General features: G+C 30.0%; 3 protein-coding genes across 9 annotated transcripts; 1 reads left to right on the top strand and 2 right to left on the bottom strand.

The window, feature by feature from the left end:
• The first annotated feature begins 857 nt into the window (after positions 1-857).
• On the top strand, positions 858-4082 carry LOC108549916 (ethanolaminephosphotransferase 1). The gene is made up of 8 exons (XM_017903490.1): positions 858-1313; positions 1800-1868; positions 1945-2137; positions 2207-2469; positions 2558-2715; positions 2796-2976; positions 3050-3226; positions 3307-4082. The coding sequence occupies exons 1-8, from the start codon at positions 1242-1244 to the stop codon at positions 3367-3369; spliced, it is 1176 nt and encodes a 391-aa protein (XP_017758979.1). The 5' UTR covers positions 858-1241; the 3' UTR covers positions 3370-4082.
• Positions 4083-5939: 1857 nt separating this feature from the next.
• Positions 5940-6844, bottom strand: LOC108549930 (coiled-coil-helix-coiled-coil-helix domain-containing protein 7). 2 transcript variants are annotated; one of them, XM_017903509.1, is made up of 4 exons: positions 6579-6844; positions 6344-6496; positions 6135-6233; positions 5940-6058 (listed from the first exon to the last, which is right to left on the bottom strand). In XM_017903509.1, the coding sequence occupies exons 2-4, from the start codon at positions 6434-6436 to the stop codon at positions 5951-5953; spliced, it is 300 nt and encodes a 99-aa protein (XP_017758998.1). In that variant the 5' UTR covers positions 6437-6496; positions 6579-6844; the 3' UTR covers positions 5940-5950. The 2 variants fall into 2 exon arrangements, with proteins under 2 accessions (XP_017758998.1, XP_017758997.1); XM_017903508.1 differs by having other exon boundaries at positions 6608-6844.
• Positions 6845-8843: 1999 nt separating this feature from the next.
• LOC108549934 (formin-binding protein 4) lies at positions 8844-17793 on the bottom strand. 6 transcript variants are annotated; one of them, XM_017903518.1, is made up of 16 exons: positions 16870-17793; positions 15707-16344; positions 14671-14787; positions 14297-14448; positions 14113-14224; positions 13856-14038; positions 13617-13782; positions 12752-13542; positions 12329-12678; positions 12106-12239; positions 10327-10472; positions 10031-10264; positions 9634-9953; positions 9237-9557; positions 9060-9153; positions 8844-8981 (listed from the first exon to the last, which is right to left on the bottom strand). In XM_017903518.1, the coding sequence occupies exons 3-15, from the start codon at positions 14744-14746 to the stop codon at positions 9064-9066; spliced, it is 3075 nt and encodes a 1024-aa protein (XP_017759007.1). In that variant the 5' UTR covers positions 14747-14787; positions 15707-16344; positions 16870-17793; the 3' UTR covers positions 8844-8981; positions 9060-9063. The 6 variants fall into 6 exon arrangements, with proteins under 6 accessions (XP_017759007.1, XP_017759009.1, XP_017759006.1 ...); XM_017903520.1 differs by having other exon boundaries at positions 8844-9153; positions 15707-15961; positions 16027-16344; XM_017903517.1 differs by having other exon boundaries at positions 8844-9153.
• Between the last annotated feature and the right edge of the window lie 5501 nt (positions 17794-23294).

The raw sequence follows: 23294 nt of genomic DNA, 5'->3' as shown, positions 1-23294 counted from the left end.
AATATTCTTATTATTTTGTAATAAATATACACCAGCATAAGAAAGCGTAAAAAATAAATTATTTTATTAAGAAATTTTATTTATAATTGTATATTTAGAATGTTTTCATAGACGAAAAATGAATACAAGATAAAAAATATATTGAAAAAAAACTATGGACAGGAACCGAACCTCGGCTCCTCCAGTATAGTAATTCGCGATCGTTGCCGTTACGCTACAACTTGAATTTAGACATAAAGGAAATAAATATATTGTTCTTGGCGTAATAAAACTTTAATCGCAAGCATTTCAGAAACTATTGAGTAGTTTCGGCTATAATGATATATTTTCTGAAGCTGCCGGATGATATCTACAAATCTGCAAAGTGTCAACTAAATCGGTGAGCCGAAGGGCTTGTACTTTCCTTGTTAGAATACATAGGATATATAACATATGCAATATTATACTGAAGAAATATTTATTGTACAAAAAGGAAATAAATATATTCCAAGCAATTTGATTTAACTACTATTAGACTGATATAGGATAACAAATGTTTTACCTGTAAGTAAAAAAGAAACGATAATGATTTTATTGTTAATTACAGTGTAATTTATTACGTAAATGGAAAACTATAGGAAAGACTTAATTGGTCTTGTCATTTATATAACCTGTTTTGAATACTACAATTCAAACTTTAATAGTTGTAATTGAATTACAATTAGTTTAATATAGTTTTACATCTTATTCCATACAATAAATATTTATTTACACAGTGAAACAATACGAATGATAATTCAACTCTGACCTTTGTAAATTCATTATCTTCAATCACTATAAAATGCGATCTTATTATCTTTCAAGGACATGATATTTGAGCCAATTTAAAAATATATAGCTATCAATACAGTTTTATTGGCGTAGTATTTCTTTTCCCTTTCGATTTCATTTAAGTAATTACAGTTTTCGCACACGTGAGAATTAGCCTTTGCTATTTTGCTTACCGGAGAGAATTGTTTTAAGATGTCGTCATTTACATAAGTCAATGTTACTATGGAGTAATGTTCAAGCGAGCCACGGTATGAATGACACGTGCTAGGTAGAAATACGATTTTCTTCATGTGTATAATTCTAACCTAAATGCGTATTCCGGGGAATGTGACTGGCATTTCGATGGAGTAAAACAAGGTCGATTGGTTAGGAAGAGGAATTGAAGCACATCCTTTTTTAACGTAGCGGTTAGACGCATCCTTCACATAACCATGTGCCAGAAATTAAGTCTTGAAATTAAGTATCTCACTGAGCAACACCTCAACGGCTTCGAAAGTTATAAAGTAAGTTTTCTAGCCTCATAATTGTTTTCATTTCTCTTAGAATATTGTATATTCTTGAGTATCTTTATTGGTTATATCTTGAACTACAGGATCTTACAGTGAAAAGATCTTTAGATTTCTTTGAAGAATCAAATTTTTAAATTGCTTTTGTTATATTTTGAAAATTTATATATTGATTATTAAAAAATATTGTATTACTGGATATGATTTAATTTAATTTTAGTAATAGACATTTCTTTCTTCTAATAATGCAGCTATTAATTTCAATAAATGAATGTTTGATGACAAACATATAAATAAAATGTCTTTTAAGTATAAAAAGAAGTGAGGTACGTTATATAATGTTCACATTTGCATTGAACAGTATTCTTAATTTAAGAGAAATATTCAGTTTGTTATTTAAGAGTTATAATATAACCATAAGAGAAAGCTTGAAGGTAGTATAGATATTTTATTAGCAAATTTTTCATCAATTTATAATTTCAGTATAGCTCAGTGGATACAAACCCTCTGAGTGTATATATAATGCATCCATTTTGGAACAAAGTAGTTCAGGTATGTTTTCTATCAAAATCGAATGTTATTAATTATTTTTTTATTCTACTCTATTTATTTAAAATTCTATTTTTAGTATTGTCCAAAGTGGGTTGCTCCAAATGTATTAACTTTTTTTGGATTTCTTTTTACTGTTTTCAACTTTACATTATTTGCATTTTATGATTATTATTTGTATGCATCAAGTGATGATAAACCACAGTATCCTCCTATACCAAGGTGGGTTTTTGCCTTAGGTGCATTCAATGTATTTATGGCATACACTCTTGGTAAGTATAATCTTAATATCGCTTATTAATTTATAAAATCGTTATATTTAATGCAATACTTGTTTGTAGATGGTATTGATGGTAAGCAAGCACGACGTACACAAACATCCGGCCCTTTAGGAGAGCTGTTTGATCATGGTTTGGATAGTTGGACAACAATGCTTATAAGTGTTTGTATGTTTTCTGTATTTGGTCGGACAGAACACAGTGTATCTCCATTAAGAATGTATTTCATTTTGTGGAATGTATTTATCACTTTCTATTTGACTCATTGGGAGAAATATAATACAGGTGTACTGTTTCTTCCTTGGGGATATGACCTATCTATGGTAGTAAGTTTCTATTCATCTAAAATATTTACTGAATTATTGATAAGTGTAAGTAATCATAATTCATATAATTTATTTTTTTAATTTTTAGGGTACTATAATCGCTTTTATTATATCTAGTATAGGCGGGCATAGAGTCTGGAAAATTGTATTTCCTGGTGGTATATCAGTAGGAGTAATGTTTGAAATATTACTTTATGTCACTGCAATTGTATTTAGTTTGCCAGTGGTTCTCTGGAATATATATAAGTTAGTGCAATAGAATTTAACTAATCATTATTTGTTATTGATTTTTGGTTAACAAAAAGTATTTCTCTATTAATTTTCAGATCATATAGGGACAAGACTGGTAAAATGCGAACATTCCTGGACGCCATAAGACCTCTATTGCCTTTAGCAATACTTTTCACGATTTCAACAATTTGGGTAGTACATTCGCCTAGTAATATCATAGAGAAAGATCCCAGAATAATTTTTTTAGTGATTGGAACTATTTTTTCAAACATATGTGTAAGATATTTCATCAAATAATTGAAATAAAATTATATGGGTACTAAAAACTAATATTCTTTAAAATTTATAGTGCCGTTTAATTGTTTCACAAATGAGCAATATCAAATGTGAGCTGTTATCATGGATATTACTACCTATAGCAATTGCAACTTTTTTCTCATTCATCTTGCCTAGCATAGATCTGGTATTTACATATATTGTTGCTATTATAGCTTTATTAGCACATATTCATTATGGGACATGTGTGGTAAGATTTCTTTTATTATTTTAAATAACAAATTTTATATTCTGTTACTATAAATTGATAAATATCCATTATTCTTTTAGGTACGTCAAATGTGTCGCCATTTCCGTATTCATACATTTCGTATTAAAGATCGTACAGACTGACTACTTGCCGACGATACATGTTAAAAACGAAGAAATATGAATACAGATAGTTGGAGAGTGCTATGAACAAGTGAGTACAGAGCAGACAAATAGAAAAAAAAATATGGAATTATAATTGATGACAAGAAGAAACAAAAAAGTCTCATCTATGAATACTCAAATATTGGACAACAAATAATGACAATTCATTCGAGCATGTAATCGTCGCTGATTATATATCCAAACAGAGAGTACCTGTTAAGTAATCTTATTTATTCAGTTGCAGAAGCAGACATTTAAATTTCATGTTGCTGTGATATAGTTACAGAATCATTAATAATTTTTTTTGATATCTATTTTTTTGAATGCTCGATTAACTTTATGTAGTTAACACTTTCGCCTACAATATCGTGTGAGACTCGTGGTATGGAATTCCGGCTAAATATGAGTATCACGAGTGAGTAATGTGGTTTGTAGATAAATCTCAACGTAAACAACTCGGGTCAAGCTCGTGGTTCATTTTCGTCGATGTCTTTCCGTCTCAGTTACGTGTTATTCTCAGCCATGTTCGGACCAAGTGGCTCAACGTGTGACCGATTGTGCTATTGATTAATACACGCTGTTAGAGCTTAAATAGTAAGGCAAGGGGTTAACTCTCAAAGTAGTTGCATAGTTAATTTCTGTATTGTCTTTTTGTGTCCTGTTCGTAACTCTGACTATGTACAGAGCATTTATTTTCCAACATGCTTCTAGCTGTAGCTCATTGAATTCTTCGCTTTTAACGTGTATTGTCTGATAAATGAGATTAGTTCAGCTTGCTCAGTTTTTTCGCGAAATAAATATTTTTTTCTTTTCTGTATAAAAATTTAAAATCGTATTCTTAAATTTTCTGAATTTTTAAAAATTTGTTCAGAAATGTTTCCTTTATCTCAAATAATTTCTAAATGAAAAGGTTTTCACAATGTGTGAAGACTCTGAGCAAGTCAGAATAGTAAACTTTGATATGGATAAAAAAGAATGTAATGTTACGGATGTAATATTGTATGCTGTAATAAGATACGTGCAAGACACATTATTTATTTTATATAAGAATGCATGTGTATATTATATTATGATAATTGGCTCCTTAAAACAAAGAACTTTTGTTAATAATACATGAAACGTCGTACATCAACAGAGACATTGATAACGTTGAATCAATAGATTTTATTTTAGATTAAAGAAGTTAATCAAATTAATTAAAAAAATCTATTAGTAACTAAGGAAATTTATGTATCTATCATGGAACAAAAATTATTTGAACAGATATGTGAAGATATGATATTTACATACACATACAAAATTACATTATATTGTGTATTAGTTTGCAACATGTGAAAACATACAAAATCACGAAGTGTATAAATGTTCTATTAACGTGGAAGTCATACAACGATTAGTTTTTTTTATCGTTAATTTTAATTAGTCATTACAATTCTCGACTACAAAATACGTCGACAATTACAAAAGTTGAGGATGTAGATTATATAAATAGTAACCAATAATTTAATTAGTTTTGGATTCTGAGAATATTATGAACAAAAATTAATAATCTGACTTTTAAGTTAGAAAATAACATATATTCAATGTCAAATATTATTACTCACGTTGTATTAGTAAAATACGACCCTTCTTTCAAAGTTCAATAAATCGAATATTTAAGAATAAATATTATTAATAATTTTTAAGTTTTTATTGACACTACGTGTTAAAACTGAATCACAAAGTTTTGAATGAAAGTGTACCAGTTAAATTTTGTATTACTGCATTTAATATGTAACTAGTTTCCTTCACATTATAAATACGCTAATTTTAAGAACACATTTTAGGACATATAACGCATTATAATTTGTAAAAAGAAAACAAATTCAAGAATTCGTTTGAGATCTTAAAAAGAGTTGAATGTTCATAGGACTAATGAGCTTTGAAGCTTTAGTACATGTATGTGTATGCATATACATATTTGTATGTATATATATACACATACGTACATACATACGTACGTATTAGCCCAAATAGAATTTAGTGAATATTTAATAACATATAGTAATTCTAGAATGCTAACTTTTCTAACTATTAAGGTTATATGGATGTACTTGTACAAATAGTAGTCAATGAAAACTATATAACCTATTGTAAAGTACTCCTTAGGTATTTAAATTTCTGATGTAATAATGCACTAGTTGTCTATACATTTGTATTGTTTATAATTCATCGTGTTTAATAACATATTATTCCTCAAACGTTTGTTTCTGCCAAAGATATTAAAAACGAAAATTTTACGTACACTGTATTTCGTTTATTCCAGAAAGTTATACACATTTTATTTATATATTTTTAATGTATTTATAACACAATTAAAAGTACAAAAAACAGTTTAATGTTTAATTTATTTTATAACTATAAGTATTTGTAATTATGAAAACAAATATAAAACTTTAAGAATACAATTTTTACATATTTTTAGGACTATAATAAAAGTTATTTTATAATTGTTAATGATACACATCTACTATAAAATTATATAGAAAACGTAACATTTGTTCACAATTGAAAAGCAATATTACATGTTTTCAGATTCTAAAAATTCATTTTTTACTTTCGCTCGTTCTTCGGGTGCAGGTATAACGGGTTTTATATCTTTCTCTCGTCGAATGGTTATTATTTTTCTCTAAAAGAATAATTATGTACACGTAATGTTTTAAAAATATGGTATTTACAACTAATAATTATATAAATAAAATTACCCAAATTTTGTTACATTTTCTATAATTGACGAATTGTTCAGTACATTTGTTACGTTCATAATGATTTTTCTCTAAACATTTCAAACTGCTATTATATTCCTGAAAAGTGAAAAACAATGTTGTTTTATATCGTTAAGTAATTTAATCTTTATGTAATAGACACTTATTAAATTTATTAAATTTTAATTTTTGTATTTTGTCTTTTGTACCTCTATACAAGGATTGTACGCAGCTTGATCATGTTTCAACTTCTTTCTGAAACTAGATACGGGTCGTTTATCATTAACATTTAATACACTCATTGTCTCTTTGTGATACTCAAATTAACTTTAGATTATATAACCTTGTTTCAGATAGTTTTGCTAAAAAATGTAGATGAATTTAAAATATCTAATTTAATTAAAAAAATTATGCTTATTTAAACAAAAACTTTTAAATAATTACAATATATGTACTTATACACATGTACATACATATGCACACTACACCTTTGCGCATAGAGTTACTGAACTCATACCCCACAGGTCACATACTGCTTCTGTCCCTATCATGTTATCACACCTACCATATTCACTTGACTCTTGTACAAATGTTAAGGGATATTATCAGAATAATGACGAGATCAGTGTATTTAGCAGCGACGAAAAGTATATTTTCTAGCTCTAGGTAGAAGAACTGACTAGATGATGAGAGGCGGCCTAGAACAGTGTTAAAAGTAATACAACGGGGACTAAGTTTAACAACTCTGATGTACAGTTTTTGTTATCAATAAAGTATCAATTTTTTCGTTTATTAGTATGAAAACTATATACATACAGGAAATTTCCAAAAGGATATAATAGCTTAAATGTTTTAATATTATTAAAAATTTTGTCATAGAGAAAAAATGTTTAACCAATTAAAATGTGTAATAAAAAAAGAAAAAAATATTTGCATACAGAATATGAAATTAAATATAGGAATAACTTATGTTCTAAAATTAGAAATATATTAATACTTTTCACTAGAAACAGTACATAATGTATTTTTTATTATTTATTTTTATTGTACAGCTACTTAATAATTACGAAATATGATATACTTAAACTTCAGGCTCGAAAGTTATATTTAAAAAAAAATTAGACAAACAATTGTATGTTTTATGGATTTATACATAATTTTACAGGAAAACCTGGGTTATATCAATATATTATTTATTACTGTTTTTTTTATTAATGATATATACATATATATACACTTTGCAATTAAGTAATAAGAAAATCTAGAGCAGGCTAAGAAAATTTTATATAGATTCACTTATAAATTGTCCTTTTCTTAGTAACATGAAAAATTTTAATCACTATTTATGCTGTTTTCTAAAAATTTACTTTGTGAACTATGGACTTGAAAATCAAATGATAATGAAAAATCCAAGTATGAAAATAAAACAGTTAAAGGAGCGATATTGAAGTTTTTGTAAAATGGTTAATATACTAATAAGTATACTATTAAGTATCAATCATAAAATAGGATATGGGAAATGACTGAGTAATGTTAAAAAGAAAATCATTTTTAATTTAAAATAGTAGTAGTCATGTTCTGCTGAATATTTGTTTATTTTTCAACATAACACATTTAAATGTCCAACAGGAGTTACTGAAAATTATCATTGCATGACTAATATAATTTTCTTAGTATATCCATTTAGATTTTCTGATTCAAACATATACGTAAGAAATATTTGGAATCTAACATAAAGTTTAAATACTCATGAAAAATGGTTTAATTTAATAAATGATTTAAAAATAGCAATAAAAATAGAAGTTGATACTAAAATTGTGGTAAAAATTTATAAAATTTGTACACAAGTCATTATTTAAATATATGTTAGAAATTAATGAATACAAAGGAAAATGGAAAAATTAGTTAGTTGCATAATGAAGTATAATTTTTTTGTAAAATTAATTAAAGTTTGTATGTAAATTATCATCCTATTATTTTCATTATTATTTTCGTTTATTATTATTGATTCTATTTATTTTCATATTAACAACTTAAACACCTATATAAGAATAGAATCAGCGATCGATCCATGTTACTCGGAAAGGAATAATTTATATATATATATAGATTTATATAATATTTTCTTAGATTCTATTGACTTTTAGAAACATTAAAAATTTTCGGGTATCTTATTATTTTGTTACAAGATGTACATATGATTACAAAAAGAATGTTGTAATGCATATAATATAAATAAATTTCTGCAATGATATTGAATATTGCGTAGCTGTTTTTAAATTCTCAAATATTATGGAGATGCATAAATATGGTTGTAGTGTTATATTTTTTAATTCGCTTTTGAAAGAAATTATATAATCTTAAATAAATAAGTAGTCTCCATTTTTTGATCACTTTAAAAGTAGATAATTAATTCTAAATCTATAACTCTGAGAATACGTTTTTTTTTAGCAATTCAATTAAGGTTAATAAAAACCTAAATGCTCAAAACATAATGTAAACCTAATTATACAGAGACAGTGAAATTGAATATTGTTAAATTACAATATTTCTTTTTATTCCAAATGCTTATAAATCGCGATAATGTTATATTTTTCACAGTTGATGAGCATTAAAAGTGATCAGCCGGTATTTTGTAATGATAAAAAAAGTCATATACCTTAATGTTTCAAAAAGCTTTTGAAATTTACATTTTCAAAACCTACCGATTTATATATTAGGTTCGTTAGATTTTAAAAATAGAAAAGAGAACGCAAAATAATTATGTTAATTGCAGGTACAGGAACACTATACTGGTGGGAGTACAGTGCGCTATTTGCGTCCAATGATTTAAATATCGCGAAGTTGCTGTTGGAAATAATACTTTAAATTTTACATATAAAATACTTACTTTAAAAAAAGGATATTATTAAAATATTAACTAACCAATTTACGTATTTTCGAAATTTTGTTGCACTTTTTGCCATTTTGCCACCATACTAGATACCTCTTTATGTTTTTTACTAATACCAATTCTCGTCTAAAATCATGACATAATATAATTTTAATATTTTCTTAGTGTATACAAAAATTAATTTTATTTCTTTCATTGTAATATTTTACCCTTTTTCTCTTCTTTTCTTTTACAATGGTTTCAATAAGTGTAGATTCTTGTTCTGTTTCCATTTTTACTTCTTCTGTTGGTAGGGAAGGTGGTTCCGTAGTTGCTGTATCTTGTCTCTGAGGAACTTTCTCCGTTTTAACATTTTCTATACGTGCAATATCATTGTAAAATGAATCTAATGCAGACACCAGAGATTCCTTTGCTGTTTTAACTGGTGGCTTTTCAATGACCTTATGATTTGTGTATATTGGAGTATAGTCAGGTATTAGTTGAATTGCAGGCTGAACACTATGCTTATGTGGAAGTACTAAGGCCGCTGGCTATTCAACAATAAATATAACAAAATTAATTACTGAAGTAACTGATTAAACGGTATTAGTTTGTTTGATAACACACAGGATGTAAGTGTTGATGATATGCTGGATACTGAAGATAATGTTCTTGTACTATAGCTGCCGGATGACTTAGAATAGGAACTGTTGGATCTCTCGCAGTTGCATCATATAATGCACCACCTTGTGGTTGCACAGCACTGTATATGATTCTTTTCAAAGCAGTCGCAGGTATTTCGTAAGGTGCTTCTGTTAAATCCACACCTGGTGGTAGAGGTTCTGCATTGTTCATATTTGCAAGATTAGAGGGCTGAGACGACAATAAGGCAGCAGTTGGTGCAACAGAATTTTCTAGTTGTTTCATTTCCGTGATTATTGTACCCTCTACATAAGAAAATATATCAAATTAAATCTAAGATATTTTGTTATAAAGAAAAGAAATTTATTTAATAAAGACGCACCTTCTCCCAGTCCTTGTGTTTTATCATCCAACTTGTCACTGCATTTATCTTGTTTCCTCTTGTCCCTCTTCAAATCTTCTGCATAGATTCTTGGTGGTGGTGGTGGGCTAGGATTTGAAATTTGTGGTGGAGGTGGAGCTTCTATATCAGTGTTCCTTGGAACCGTCATGTCTTGAGTTATTTCACCACCTTCTTGCGACTTTTTCGATTTTGATCTCAGTCCTTCTTCTTCAGCTGTTAGAAAGAAACACATTAATCATTAATAGTTCGTTTTAAGTAGTGATGTATCATTATACCAGGTATAATAATTTCTTCCTGTTCTGCTGGAGGAGGTGTGGAACAAATTTCCATCTCTTCAGCGCCACCGGCGATGCCAGTATCTGGATAGGTCCATTGTGTAATTCCGGTAGTAGTGTTCTGGTAATAATATCGCTTATGCGACCTGGAAAAAAGCCCACAGAAAGATATAGCATAATGATGAATAAAAATGGCTTACTTGCATAGTTTTTTTTTTACATTGAGAAACTTTGGAGAGACGTTACTCCATGAAAGGAACGTTCTCCTGAGTTCTGAAGCAACTTATTAGCTAGAAAACAATCAGTTAATACTCCTACCTGCAACTCGGCGTGCCATTAAGTCAGCGAGGCCCTTTTATTACAAAAGGATTAAGTGTTACTTAGCGGTTACATAGAAGGCGCTGTCTTCCGCAACACGAACATTGAGAATTACGTCGACAACGTCTGCGTTACGCTAGCGAAATATTAAGCGAATTGATTATGCGTGTAACTAAGGGCACAAGGGCCGGAAGATATGGATTTTTGAAGATATACGACGACGTGCACTCGTTGAGGAACCAAGGAAAATGTCTTTAAATCATCACATTTGAACAAATTGTTAAATATAATGGAGATACAATTTTTCAAGGATTGTACTTTTTGAACAAAAAGGAACAAATGGTGTATATATATGACATTAAAAATATGTACATAGAATGTAACGCAGGAAAGAAAAACTTCGCATGACATATATGTTATGACTGTCTACACGAATTGATACTTTGATGCTTGACTAACAGCTTTTTTTAACTTCCAATAACTGAATAAATTTTTTTGATGAATGTAGTTTCGTTAGATTCCAAATTTCTTCATGTGATTTCATCCAAGACCTTGAATTAACGATATAAACTTCTTTTAACACTTAATATTTTCTTCCAGCAATAACTCTTCTCATTTTCACCTATCCCTTCAAGTTATTGAGCAGCCTTTTTAACATTCACATGGTATAAAATATTTTTTCAATATCCCTCAGATTTCATAAGTTTCTTTTTAACTAACCATTTCATCCACTTGTACCATAGTTTGATATGGTTTCTATTTCTTCATTCAGCCAAGAATAGTTTTCAGCTCTTGTTACTTCGAAGTTTAATTTCTTGATGTATCCGAATATGTTGAATAATATAATCTTCTAGTAGTTTAAGTTACTAACGATGCATTTACTATTTGTTAATTCTTCCATATGTTCTTCATTCATAGAGTTAGATACATAATGCACATATGGTCTTTGAGGCTCCACTCTGATCAGAGACCTATCTTTTTATTATTGTTTAAAATAACGCGACATCTTTCGCACATTTATGTACAATTTCAATAAATTTAAATTTAATATAAATACTATCCCCTAAAGGATGTAAGTAAAATTAATGATCCTAAAAACTTTATAAAGAATTTCATAATGTTTTACTCTGAAATTGATAAAATCAAATTGATTAAGTTTCATTTTTTCTGTTGAATTTTTTAAACATTACTACGAATTATATGTAGAATTAAAAAAAAGTTCGAAAAAATATTTTTTTTAAATTCAAGATGATTTTGGGAAGAAAATTACTTTGAAATAAAAAGCTTTGAATTACCACTTATTATCATGTTTAAGTATCTCGCTGTAATGACATGTGCAAAGATTACATGATTTAAAGATTTTTAGAATAATGACGTGTATAACATACACGATAGCTTGTATGGTACGATTCATGTTTATTTATATGAAATAATACACAAATTTTAGATGGTATACTATACCTATCCCACTGACATAGCCATCCAGGTGGTGTGGCATCTTGTTCCAAGCGTTCCAATTCGTGACTGGTGTCACTCAACCATCTACGCAAGTAATTCTTTTCTAAACAACCTGCTTCCCATGCGACAAACAGTGTCTGAAATACAAAGTTTTGTAATAAATATCATTTATTAACTTTAAATTATGTTGACCTTTTATAATAAAGTAAAAGAGAATTTCATTTACCTGTAACTGAATAGACATCAATTGAACTGGCGATACACCCGATTTCCCTTCCGATAGAAACTTCAGTTTCTCAAGTATGATTTGTGATAGTAGATTAACGTCTCCTTCAGATTCCTTAGATTCATCATTTGTTTCTGGTATATTCATTTCTTCTACAGTATTATTCGATTCATCTTTGAAATTTGTGGGATTTTCTTTCGCGTTCTCGTTTACAGAATTAGATTCTTCTTGGTGATCAACCTGAGGTTCAATTAGATGTTCAATGCAAGAATTCACTTCCTCTTGCTGAATTTCTACTTCCAGTTTACTAGCTTCATTATCATCATTTACTTTCATTTTTGTAGATGGAACTGAAAAAAAAGAAAAAAAAAATACATTTAAATTGAATTTACATAAATCCATTAAGTTGTAAAATACACTTACCATCGAATGCAATTCGTTTTTTTCTTTGAAAGAATTTATTTCGTCCATGCATATTATCGACAAATTTGTTTCCCTTTTGCGTATCTCCCTCTGACTTAACACTCGAGTCATCTTTGCATTCCAACCTTTCCAGTATATCTTCAGTATCTTGTTCTAATACGTTTTTTCTTTCATTATTAATATCACTGTCATTACTGTCTGCTGTTCGATCATCGTCAACTATAGTTTTACGTGATAATACACTTTCTACTGTTTCTTCAATTTGGGGAATTGGAAATAAGGCTTTCCGTTCTTGTTTAATTTCAGAATCTTCTTCAATATCTGAATCTTCATCATAACCGGGTACTAAAGAAATGCGAAAATCTATGTCAGAGTCAACACTGTGTTTGCTAATGCTTTTCTTTGTTGTGGATTCTTTTGTCAATTGAGTACTACTGTTAGCTTTGTCTGAACATTCGTTTGTCTCTTGAATATTATTTTGTTGCTTCATTTGATTTTTTAAGTACTTCATCTCTGTATTTTCAGTTGATTTTGAATTTAGTGATTCTATAATTGATTCTTCTACATTGTCTTTGTTTTCATATTTTTGATTTATATTTTGAGAAATTATTCGTAACTGTGATTGCACTATAGAAGTTGGCAAACTGCATTTTTCACTACATCTTAATTTTTGTGCAGAATTTTTGTTTTTCGATTCTATTATGCAAGATACATCACTTTTTAATCGATTCTCATCTACTGTATCTGAGTCACTTTCATCACTTCCATACGATGTAATCATTTCTATTTTCCTACATAATTAAATTACTTTTTTGAAAAGCTTATTAAACTTAAATTAAATTAAATTAATGTTATAGCAATATACCCATCATCAGAATCATTATCCATAGTATCAGACATATTAGCAGTATCTTGATCGGTTTGTGATTCCTGCTTTAAAACAGTTTCATTACAAATGTACCTGTTACGATTTCGAGCTACTACTTCTCTTGGTATCATGCCTTCTGGTATATTTTCATGAGATTGTTGATCTAAAAATATTGTATACTTAAAAAATTTATAAATATTTAAAAAAAAAACAAAAGTCCATGAAAATTTAATTACATGTTACAGATGAAAAATCAACCCAATGAGATTCTTGTATTGAAAGTGGTTTTATAATAGAGTTTGTTTTAACACTGTTTTTTAAGTACCGTAATTCATCTGGCATTTCCCATGTTACTTCATTAGTTTCAATATGCCAATAGTAAGGGTAACCAGTAGATTCGTCTAAACATTCTCTCCACACTAAAAAAAATATTGATTAAACAACAAGTTGTGAAAAGATATTTTATGCATTATAAAATACAATAAAATCTTACTAAGTGCTTGTTGATTTGTGTATTCTCCTAAGTGTGTATTAGAGTTTGCAGTTAAGGCAATATTGCTAGATTCATTAGAGATTGGCTGTTTTGGTGCAATCAGTTGAATTTCCTACAAAATTTCAAATATTTTGTATCTTCTAACCTTTTTTTAATAAATCATGATCATAAAAATATTACTTACCTTAAAAAAATTATTAACTTGATCATCTAATTTACAATCCTTTTTAGAGTCTTCAGTATCACTATCTGAATTATAATGACAAAGTAAATTTGCCAGAGGATTTGCAGGTATATTTTGGCCAAGGTAATCATTATTTATATGCTTACGTTTGTCTACAATAGATATTAAAAAGACATTATATAAGATTCCAATTCCTATACAAATTTCTATTAACAAAGATATTTTGTTTCTTTTTATTAATAAATTAAAATATATATCACAAAATGTTACTGACTATGTAAAATTTTCTAATTACATGCACCTTTCGAACATTCTAATAATATCTAGAAATATTTATAATATAATAACTAAGATTTTTATTATTATATCTTTACTTTGTAAATGTTCCGCGTGAGAACTGGATTGCGACTGATTAAGTTCTAATACAGGCCTTCTTTGACGTCGCTTCATAATAAAACATAAGTTGTATATGTTACAGACAATAAAAATATCTGTAAGTGTGAAAAATAAATAGAAAGTTATGAAAACGTTAAGTTATTCAATTAGTTAACATAAGTTCATACTTTCATTTTACATACAGTTAAAATAAAAATGTACTTTGTTATAAACAATACACGAAACACATTCATAACCTCGAAATATAGACTTATATATTTAAACAATTGCAGTTTAAGGAAGTTTAAAAACTGAATAAATCGATAATAATCACGAAGTATATAAAAATATAATATACACTTCACACATTTTTTTTTATATTTCAAAAGATTTTAAATATTGCAAAAGTAAGGTTATGTTAAATTACAACGAGCAGTCATCCTCCCTCTTAAAGCGCCATCAATCACTGAATTATGTTTCACTAGTTGGACAAACTATAGAACTGTTTAATCATTTAAAATATTATTCGTGAAATATTTTTTAATTTATATCAATATAGTCTAGCATAAAACAGGAAATTAAAAATTATTTCTTGTTCCTACATAGAATTTCTCTTTATTTAAAACTGTATGACTAAAAAATATTAACTTTCATATTTATAAATATTTAATTATATTGTGTCATTGCATATAACTGAACTATACTGTATTGTACTGTAAATAAAGAAATTGAAAAAAAAATTAACTCCTTGAATTTGAGGAATTTGATCACAAGGTAATTACTTATAACATATTTATTTATAATGTTTTAGTAATATATTCCTTACTGTAGACATATATCATATGGCAGCATAGTAATATGACATTGTGTAATATACGTGAGGTGACAGACAGAACGATTCATATTTTTAATTCTCTTTGTTTTCTAGTCAAAGACCGACACCACAATTGTATTTTTCCATTCATATATACTCATTTATGCAATTCAATCATACATTCGCTCATTAACGACGTTCCAGCTTCGTGTACTACGCACATTTAGGATATTGTTTTCCATCATTAACACGTCCGTTGTACTTCCTCAACTGCGAATCAACCGATGCTGGAACTCAAAGTGTCTTGACCTCAAAAAATCGTATTTCATGATCTCTTAATCGCCGTTTTCCCTTTATTTTCGCGTTTCAATTTTAGTTAGTATATCAGGCTAATGGGCACGTCGCAGTGCGCGCGCGGGCACCGACCTCAAGTGCGAACCGGCACGATTAGTTGATAGTTGACGCAACTAAGGTATCTACATATGTATATGTATATTATATGCAGTTTGTTTACTACGCTTGTAACATTTTTCATACTTACTCGGCTAGTTAAAATATCAATGTACATTATAATATACTCTAATAACGATAATGCAACATCCTTAATTTATTATGATTTGCAACTTAGAAAAATAGTCATGGCTAGGCGTGGCCGCGTCCCGTGTGGCCTCGCAATTATTCTTTTTGGATGTTATTGGGAATACAAAATCTATAAATTTGCACTTTGAAAGATCGATATTAATCTTCCTAGGGAATTTATTCTTTCAGGTTACTGAATCTGATCTAATCACCTGCCCATCATACCAACTTATGTATAATATTTCTATTTAACAGTTGGCGTACCTGAATCATTATTTCCCTGAAAGAATAATTCCTTGAGGCAACTAAAAATTCATTTACATAAAAAAGTCTTACGTGCAATATTTAATTAAAATTCACATTTGATTCTCATTGTATTTTTAGTTAATTCTATAGTTTCTGCAGATGCAAATTTTGATTAAATATTGAATATAGAATAATAAAAATTAAATCTACGGTAATATTTAATTACGGTTTCAATTAGAAACAGGAAATATTAAATAATTCATACGTACGTGGAAAATACTCTAGAAGATCATTTAATTAACTATATTTCCCGTTGTGTTTTCATGATTTAGAAATAATAATCTTTTCCAAATTACGAAAAGAGATTTATAAACTTTTTATTACGAACTCTGTTGATCTCCTCAATTATTTTCCACGGGATATTTATGGTGCACCTTCAAATATCGTAGCAAATCAAAGATTCAAACATTCTTCGCACGAACAAAACAACATTGGGTAAATACAAATATGTAACAAGCACATCGGATTATTTGTTAATTAATCAAATATTTATTATTACCTCTCAGCAATAAAACGAAAATTTAGCAAGAGCACGCGATGCGGTCACGGCACAATAAAATCTATTAAAACAATTAACGGAACAACGGTAGTACTACCTCTCTGAAATTGTTACGCTCTACTATATGTCTACTGTTGATTTATAATCCGACCGACAATCGCGTACACTGTCGATCCTTCCCCTTGGATTAGTGTGGACTTAACACTGACTAAAATATCACCGGAATCAGCGACGTTAGAACCCTACTTTTTACGATTTTTTTTTTTTTACTTGCGCGACATTTATCAATTCGCTATCAAGCATCATTCATGACGCATTGGTTGCCAACCTATGATCGATAGTAGAATTAGTAACTACAATAGAAAATATTGCATACTTAAAATTTTCTAGATTTAAGGTTCTATCTTTGGTAACTATTTATACTACCGAGAATAAAAGTAGATATTTCTAGAATTTGAAATATTTCGTTGGCTTGAAATTAATCAAATTTCTCTTACAGTATTATCGATACATTGGCAACCTACACGCCGTAATACTAAACAAAAATAAAGCGTGGTCTCCAGCTTAACCGATTCCCGGTTAATTAGTAATTAATCAACCCTTCTCACTCGAACCACTTTTTACCTACGTCGTTAATATATTCATATTAATTATTTGTACGTAATATCTACTAACTCGAGGAATTCCATATGTTTTTATTTCCCCTAGACAACTCTGTACACTCGCTTGCACTGCAAAACGCAAAAAGAAAATCGGAATGATCGTTGTAATTGGATGTTCGAGTATGAAGGGTTTATTTCCATATTTCCTCCAGACACTACTATGGATAATTCTCTCAATCATTAATTAACATCGATCGTCGTCGAGATTAACAACGTTGCGACGCGATAAATCTTTTTCCATAAACAATGAAAAACAAGATACCATGGCCAAACGCGCTGGGTGAAAATGTGCCTTAAAATACGTATGTTATTAATATTATTATTATTATAATTATTATTAATATTAATATTACTATTACTAATAATTAAAATTAGCAATTCGAACGCACATCGTTATTATTATTATTATTTTTATATTATCGTTATCGATATTACTATTAATATTATTATTGTTATCATTACCTTTATTATTACAATTATTATTTATTTAGAACGACATAAAAAAAGTCAGTCCTCAAAAGCGGAAATTCTCTTTCACCCATCGTGCCTGGCCTAAACTTACGCTCACGTGTGAATACACTGAACGTAATATAAGACGAGAACAGACTTCTGATCTATTTCATAGTGATTTTTCATTTTATTCCTATTTCTATCGTGAGAACGTTCGTTACTATGAAGACCTCAAAGTGACTCGGATAAACGAATACGCGTGACACGCGAAAACAGCGAAGAATACGAATATTTTATAATTCCTAACTACCAAGAACTTCCATAATTGATCTAAACTACGTCATATTGCAGGAAATTCCATTTCGCTTTGGTGTTCAAGTTGTTTTACTTGTATCCGCTGTGTACTGTGTTTTTACACTTTCCTGGAGTGCGTCCGGTTTTACCAATACTCAGAAAAGAAAAAGAAGTATGGAAATATTTAATAACATTTTTGATGCAGACAAAATTCACTTAAAAATGTTGAGCGATTCTGTCAATGAATCTTCTATTGGAAACTAAAAATCTAGTTTCATATGTGATCTTCAACGTTTAGAAAAATATCCCTAGACAAAGAAGTCCGTAAGAAACCGAACGCATTTACAATTGACACTGTCACGTATAAAACACGCATTTTCATCTACTTTCCGTCTCTGTCGCTATTCTTTACGTTTACACCCATATAGATATTTCTTTTTTTTTTTTTCATAGTTGATCTCTGGTTCGCATGAGCGGTCAATGGGCGTCTTTAGTATAGGCGCGCTGCGACGCTTACTTACAATTTGTAATTAATCATACCGACATGCTACAATATATATTTTTTTTATATACATATATATACATACACGTTTGTATGCTATGTATATATATGTATATATATTTGCTTATATATACTTGTTTGGTATAGCGATCAACGATAGTTGTCTTTTCTTCCTCATTTTTAATATGTATAATTTATATATATATATTTTTTTTCTTTCCTGTCTCACGCGTGCGCGCGTATATGTGTTGTGAGTGTGTGTTTGTGTGTGTATGTTTGTATATATATTCCTTCTTTTCATACTTGCAATCTCATTTTTGCTTACTCACTCACACTTTTAGTCATACCTTACATACCCATATTTGTCTTTTGGATTGTTTAGTAATTTCGATTGAAGGATCGATCAATCGATTTCAGAAATTCCAATTTGAATCATCTGATCTATGATATATGCATTTATTTTCTTTTTTGTTGCGCAGATATTGATAGGATACTCGTCCCTTGCTCGTATCATTGTCCTATCTTCTCTTTTCTATTTCCCTTCTCGTATCTTCGCTGCCATTTTTACTTGTTTTTTCTAAAATTATTATTTATACCATTTAGTTTCTTGTTAACTATACTATTTATATCTCGACATTATTTCATTATCCGTTTCCTGTTCATTCGTATAACCTCTTAACCTCACATTCACCAACATTCAAGCACTGTTTTCTTCGTTTGTTTATTATTTCACTTCGTCATTCTTGTTGTCTCTTATATACGCAATACGATGCACTCGATTTTGTAAATATATTTATAGACTTAGAATTTTCAATTCTCTTAGCGATTTAATCGCCTGGCTTCTTCGTATCATCTTTTTGCTTTTGTCCTACCATTCAGACGCACGCACGCACGTTTCGTCACGTTTTCACCTACTCTCGCGACAGTTCACAATCATTCTTTATAGATGTTAAAAGTATCCTTGGAGAAGTTGGTTGCATGTTGGGTTACACTTAACGAGAACTTAAGAAGTAGGAACTGAAAAGCCTGGTGAATTTTTGTTAACTTCATCAAGTACGTCTTTTATTCAAACAAATCATAAACTGCAGTTTCATTAGGATCAGATTAACATTTATTTTCTTCTCGTGATAATATCTTATGTATAATAATGAACAACACGCAACCGATTTTTCCAACTAAGGTGTATGATACAACAAGTGAATTGCAATTACTCGTTCACGCTATTTCCGTTAACAGAGAGACTCATAGGCTCCTCTCTAAATAATCGTAAGCTTCTTAATCTTTCTCTTTCTTTCTCTCCACCTGACAATGATTCACAGTGATATTACGCGTGGAGACTCAATGACGTAAGTGCTGATTATATGTACACGTTTACATAGAGACTTATATGAAATATAAACTCGTATAAATCATAATAGAAATATTACAAAGTTGTCAACTAACTTGAAACTAAATAAAATCATCTGCTAAAATACAAACTTGCCTTAGTGTTTACCCCTTCACACGTGATTCAGTTCTAATGCGCGTATATTAATAATTAATAATTAATACTCAGTTTTTATCATTATTCCTATTCTTTTTTTTTTTTTTTTTTTTTTTTTTACGGGTACTTTTCCCCTATGAAGTTTTTGAGTTCGATAATTATCGTTCTAAGTATTCATCAGTCACGATTATTGTCAAACAATTCGAAAGCAATAGGAGTGTTTCGATAAACGATATCAGAAGAAAAAACCCCTCATGTGAAAGGACTGACAATTATCACTCATTCGCACTCTAAAAAATTCATTTGTACAAATGATTCATGACAAATACGATTCATGAGAAATATGAAAAAGGGAGAAAGAATTCGAATGTTTATAATACTGTAGTATCGAATAAGGACAGCGTGAGATCGATGTAGATTGGCTTGACTATGAAAATAATTTATCGATGAATTTTATAGATGGGGATGTGTATGTCGTATATCTTGATTTATGAAAATACGAGGTCAGAACATGGATATGTTGGAAAACTGAATGATTCGATGAGCTGCATCAGATCCTTTTCCCTCATTATCGTTCGTAATTCTAACGAAATGATTACTAAAGTAGAACAGACGCTCGAGATATGTAATATAACCTCAATCTAGTTTCTTTTTTATGAGAAACAAAAGAAATCGATAGTGTTCACTTTTTAATTAATACATATAGAAAAGAAGGCATAAGATTGAATTGATCATTCTGACGATTCAATTAACCTCAACGAATGTTCTATAAATAATTCGCAAAGTCTTTTGGTTGAAGATATTAAAGTTTGAGAAGAAAGCTTGCGAGAATTAAGGAAAAGGAAAGAATTTCATGGTGCACGTTAAACAGTGCATTTTAGTTACATTTTTTAGGGGCTAGGTCAAAGCTGCGACTAATCCTAAAAAGCGTGTTTCTCGTTTGTTTCGAAACGCGGCTAGTTTCCCTATCAAATATTAGAGGCCCTCTTATTTTTTTTTTTTTTTCATCTTTTGTTTCGAGTCTCTAATTACTCATCTCTCTTTTCTTTTTCTCTCTTTCTATTTAATACTCCATTGAACCCTAAGAATTTCTTTCGTAGGCCCATCTTTTTAATACGGAAACGAAAAAATCTCATTTTCTCTATGATATGTAAGATGATGAAAGCTTTCAGGGTAAATCTATGATCTAATTATGCCCCTGCTCGATGAAGGATGGAAACGATCAAATGCCGAATCTTGACCGGCGGATTCCTTTAATCATTTTCCAAATTTTGTGGGCCCTATTTTCACTACCACTCTCAAACAGTTGCGTAAAATATTTCAATTAAATATTGTTATTTTCGAAACGATATATGCACCGGACTAGTTAAATTCTACATCGAAGAATCTAAATTACCTTCAATTTATCAGAGTCAGGATAAAATCAATTTTCAACAGGAAGAAAAGAAAAGAAGAAAGCGACGAAGTTCGATCATTTTAAAATTTGCGTAACTAGGAGTTAGCATTTATCTTCAAAGGGGGCCCACATCTCGTTACCAGCGTTCCGAATCCATCTGCATCCATTCTCCCCTTTACATCAGATAGGATGAATTCTGAATTGAGATATGTGTTTGCAGTTATTCCCGGAGATAAGTGTTTTTCTACATATAATTCACATAATTACACAAGGAGCTATACTCTTTTGGAGAACTGCATTACGCATGGCCATATCCAATTTTGGGCCCTCGTACTTTTTGACGGCCTTCAAAATTGTACACTATGGATTAGAGAGAATATAACCTGGCTCCAAGCTGCCAACTTCGACCCTGGTATGTGCGCGCATGGGCGCGTATATGGATGTACTCTTCTCTTCTATTTCTTCGGAATAGAATTACGCGTATCCGTAACGAATGACTAAGTCCAAACACATGACGGACAAACTCTACTTATTTACAAGTTTCAGTGATCTCTCGTCCTAACTTTCTTCTTTCATCGTCGGCGTCTTCCGTTTCTTCTTTTCGAATGTCGAGAAGAAAACGCTTTGTATCTTGAATCCCTCGAGATGTGGGGCTTAGAAAACGACAAGGGAATGCACATTCTCCTCCTAGTCGCCTTCTTTATCTACTTTTTCTCTGTACATAATTAACACGTAGCTTGATCTACTGATTTGAAGTCATCTATCTCACACCGTTCCTGATAGATCAACTCGACTATTGCCAGCTACTTCTATCCGTGTGACCTGCTTCATTTGGAGTCGTCGACTGAATACATGGGAATATAAAGTTCGTCGTTTCTACATCTACGTCATGGTAAATGACGGCTCGAGGAATTCGATATCTTCTTTGCTCCTTTACATCCTCCTCATGGCTACCCTTTCAGATTTCTGAAGTGTTGCTTGCTGTTTCTCTAGGACCCTCCTTGGTGAAACTCATCATCAGTTTGTGGACGAAGGAAGGACGAAGAAAGAGCAACCTAAATCGGAGCCAAGCTTTTAGGAATTGTCTCGATGTTCATCGAGCTGCTTCTTCTGCCTTTCTTCAACTCCCTTCTGGGATCAGGAACGTTCCGACTCTGGATTATCTATGAGACTTGGAGAAATAAAAGGTACACTTGGAGTCATGTTTTGTTTTTTACTGTTCGTTGTACTAGTGAAGCAGCATTTTTCTTTTCTCTTAAACAGATTTGCGATTGAAGTTCAAAAACTCTAACCATTGGAGTGTATTGGTATAGAGAGAAGGCTAACGAATGGCTCAAATGCTTGGTTCGTTCCTAAAGGAAACCTGATGCATCGTTCAGGAGGATCTTCAGTACAGGAGGATTTTCATGCGAATCGAAGCGACAAAATGAGAATTGGAGATAGCTTAGGGAAGAAAATTGTGGTATGATGACTTAAAATATTTTGATAGATTCGGTATGGACCCCGTGACAATTCGAGGATTTTTGAGGAATAACTAGAAACTATATGACACGAACTATATAAGTCTGAAGTCGATAATTATACTCATTCATTCATTTTTTCTTTTTTTTTTTTCTTTTTTCTTTTTTGTTTCAAGGG

Source organism: Eufriesea mexicana, unplaced genomic scaffold, assembly GCF_001483705.2.
Source record: "Eufriesea mexicana isolate 0111107269 unplaced genomic scaffold, ASM148370v2 scaffold2340, whole genome shotgun sequence".
NCBI lineage: Eukaryota > Metazoa > Arthropoda > Insecta > Hymenoptera > Apidae > Eufriesea > Eufriesea mexicana.
The sequence above is the reverse complement of the archived record's forward strand: the minus strand, read 5'-3'. Positions and strand labels throughout refer to the sequence as shown.

Coding starts and splice junctions, on each gene's coding strand:
- LOC108549934 (XM_017903517.1), bottom strand. CDS start 14,746: ATGAAGCGACGTCAAAGAAGGCCTGTATTAGAACTTAATCAGTCGCAA. Junction 14,039..14,112: donor CACAAATCAACAAGCACTTA/GTAAGATTTTAT, acceptor TATTTTTTTTAG/TGTGGAGAGAATGTTTAGAC. Junction 10,265..10,326: donor GGAAGAAATTATTATACCTG/GTATAATGATAC, acceptor TCTTTCTAACAG/CTGAAGAAGAAGGACTGAGA.
- LOC108549916 (XM_017903490.1), top strand. CDS start 1,242: ATGTGCCAGAAATTAAGTCTTGAAATTAAGTATCTCACTGAGCAACAC. Junction 1,314..1,799: donor ACGGCTTCGAAAGTTATAAA/GTAAGTTTTCTA, acceptor TTATAATTTCAG/TATAGCTCAGTGGATACAAA. Junction 2,470..2,557: donor GATATGACCTATCTATGGTA/GTAAGTTTCTAT, acceptor TTTAATTTTTAG/GGTACTATAATCGCTTTTAT.
- LOC108549930 (XM_017903509.1), bottom strand. CDS start 6,436: ATGAGTGTATTAAATGTTAATGATAAACGACCCGTATCTAGTTTCAGA. Junction 6,234..6,343: donor CGTACAATCCTTGTATAGAG/GTACAAAAGACA, acceptor TTCACTTTTCAG/GAATATAATAGCAGTTTGAA. Junction 6,059..6,134: donor GAAAATGTAACAAAATTTGG/GTAATTTTATTT, acceptor TTATTCTTTTAG/AGAAAAATAATAACCATTCG.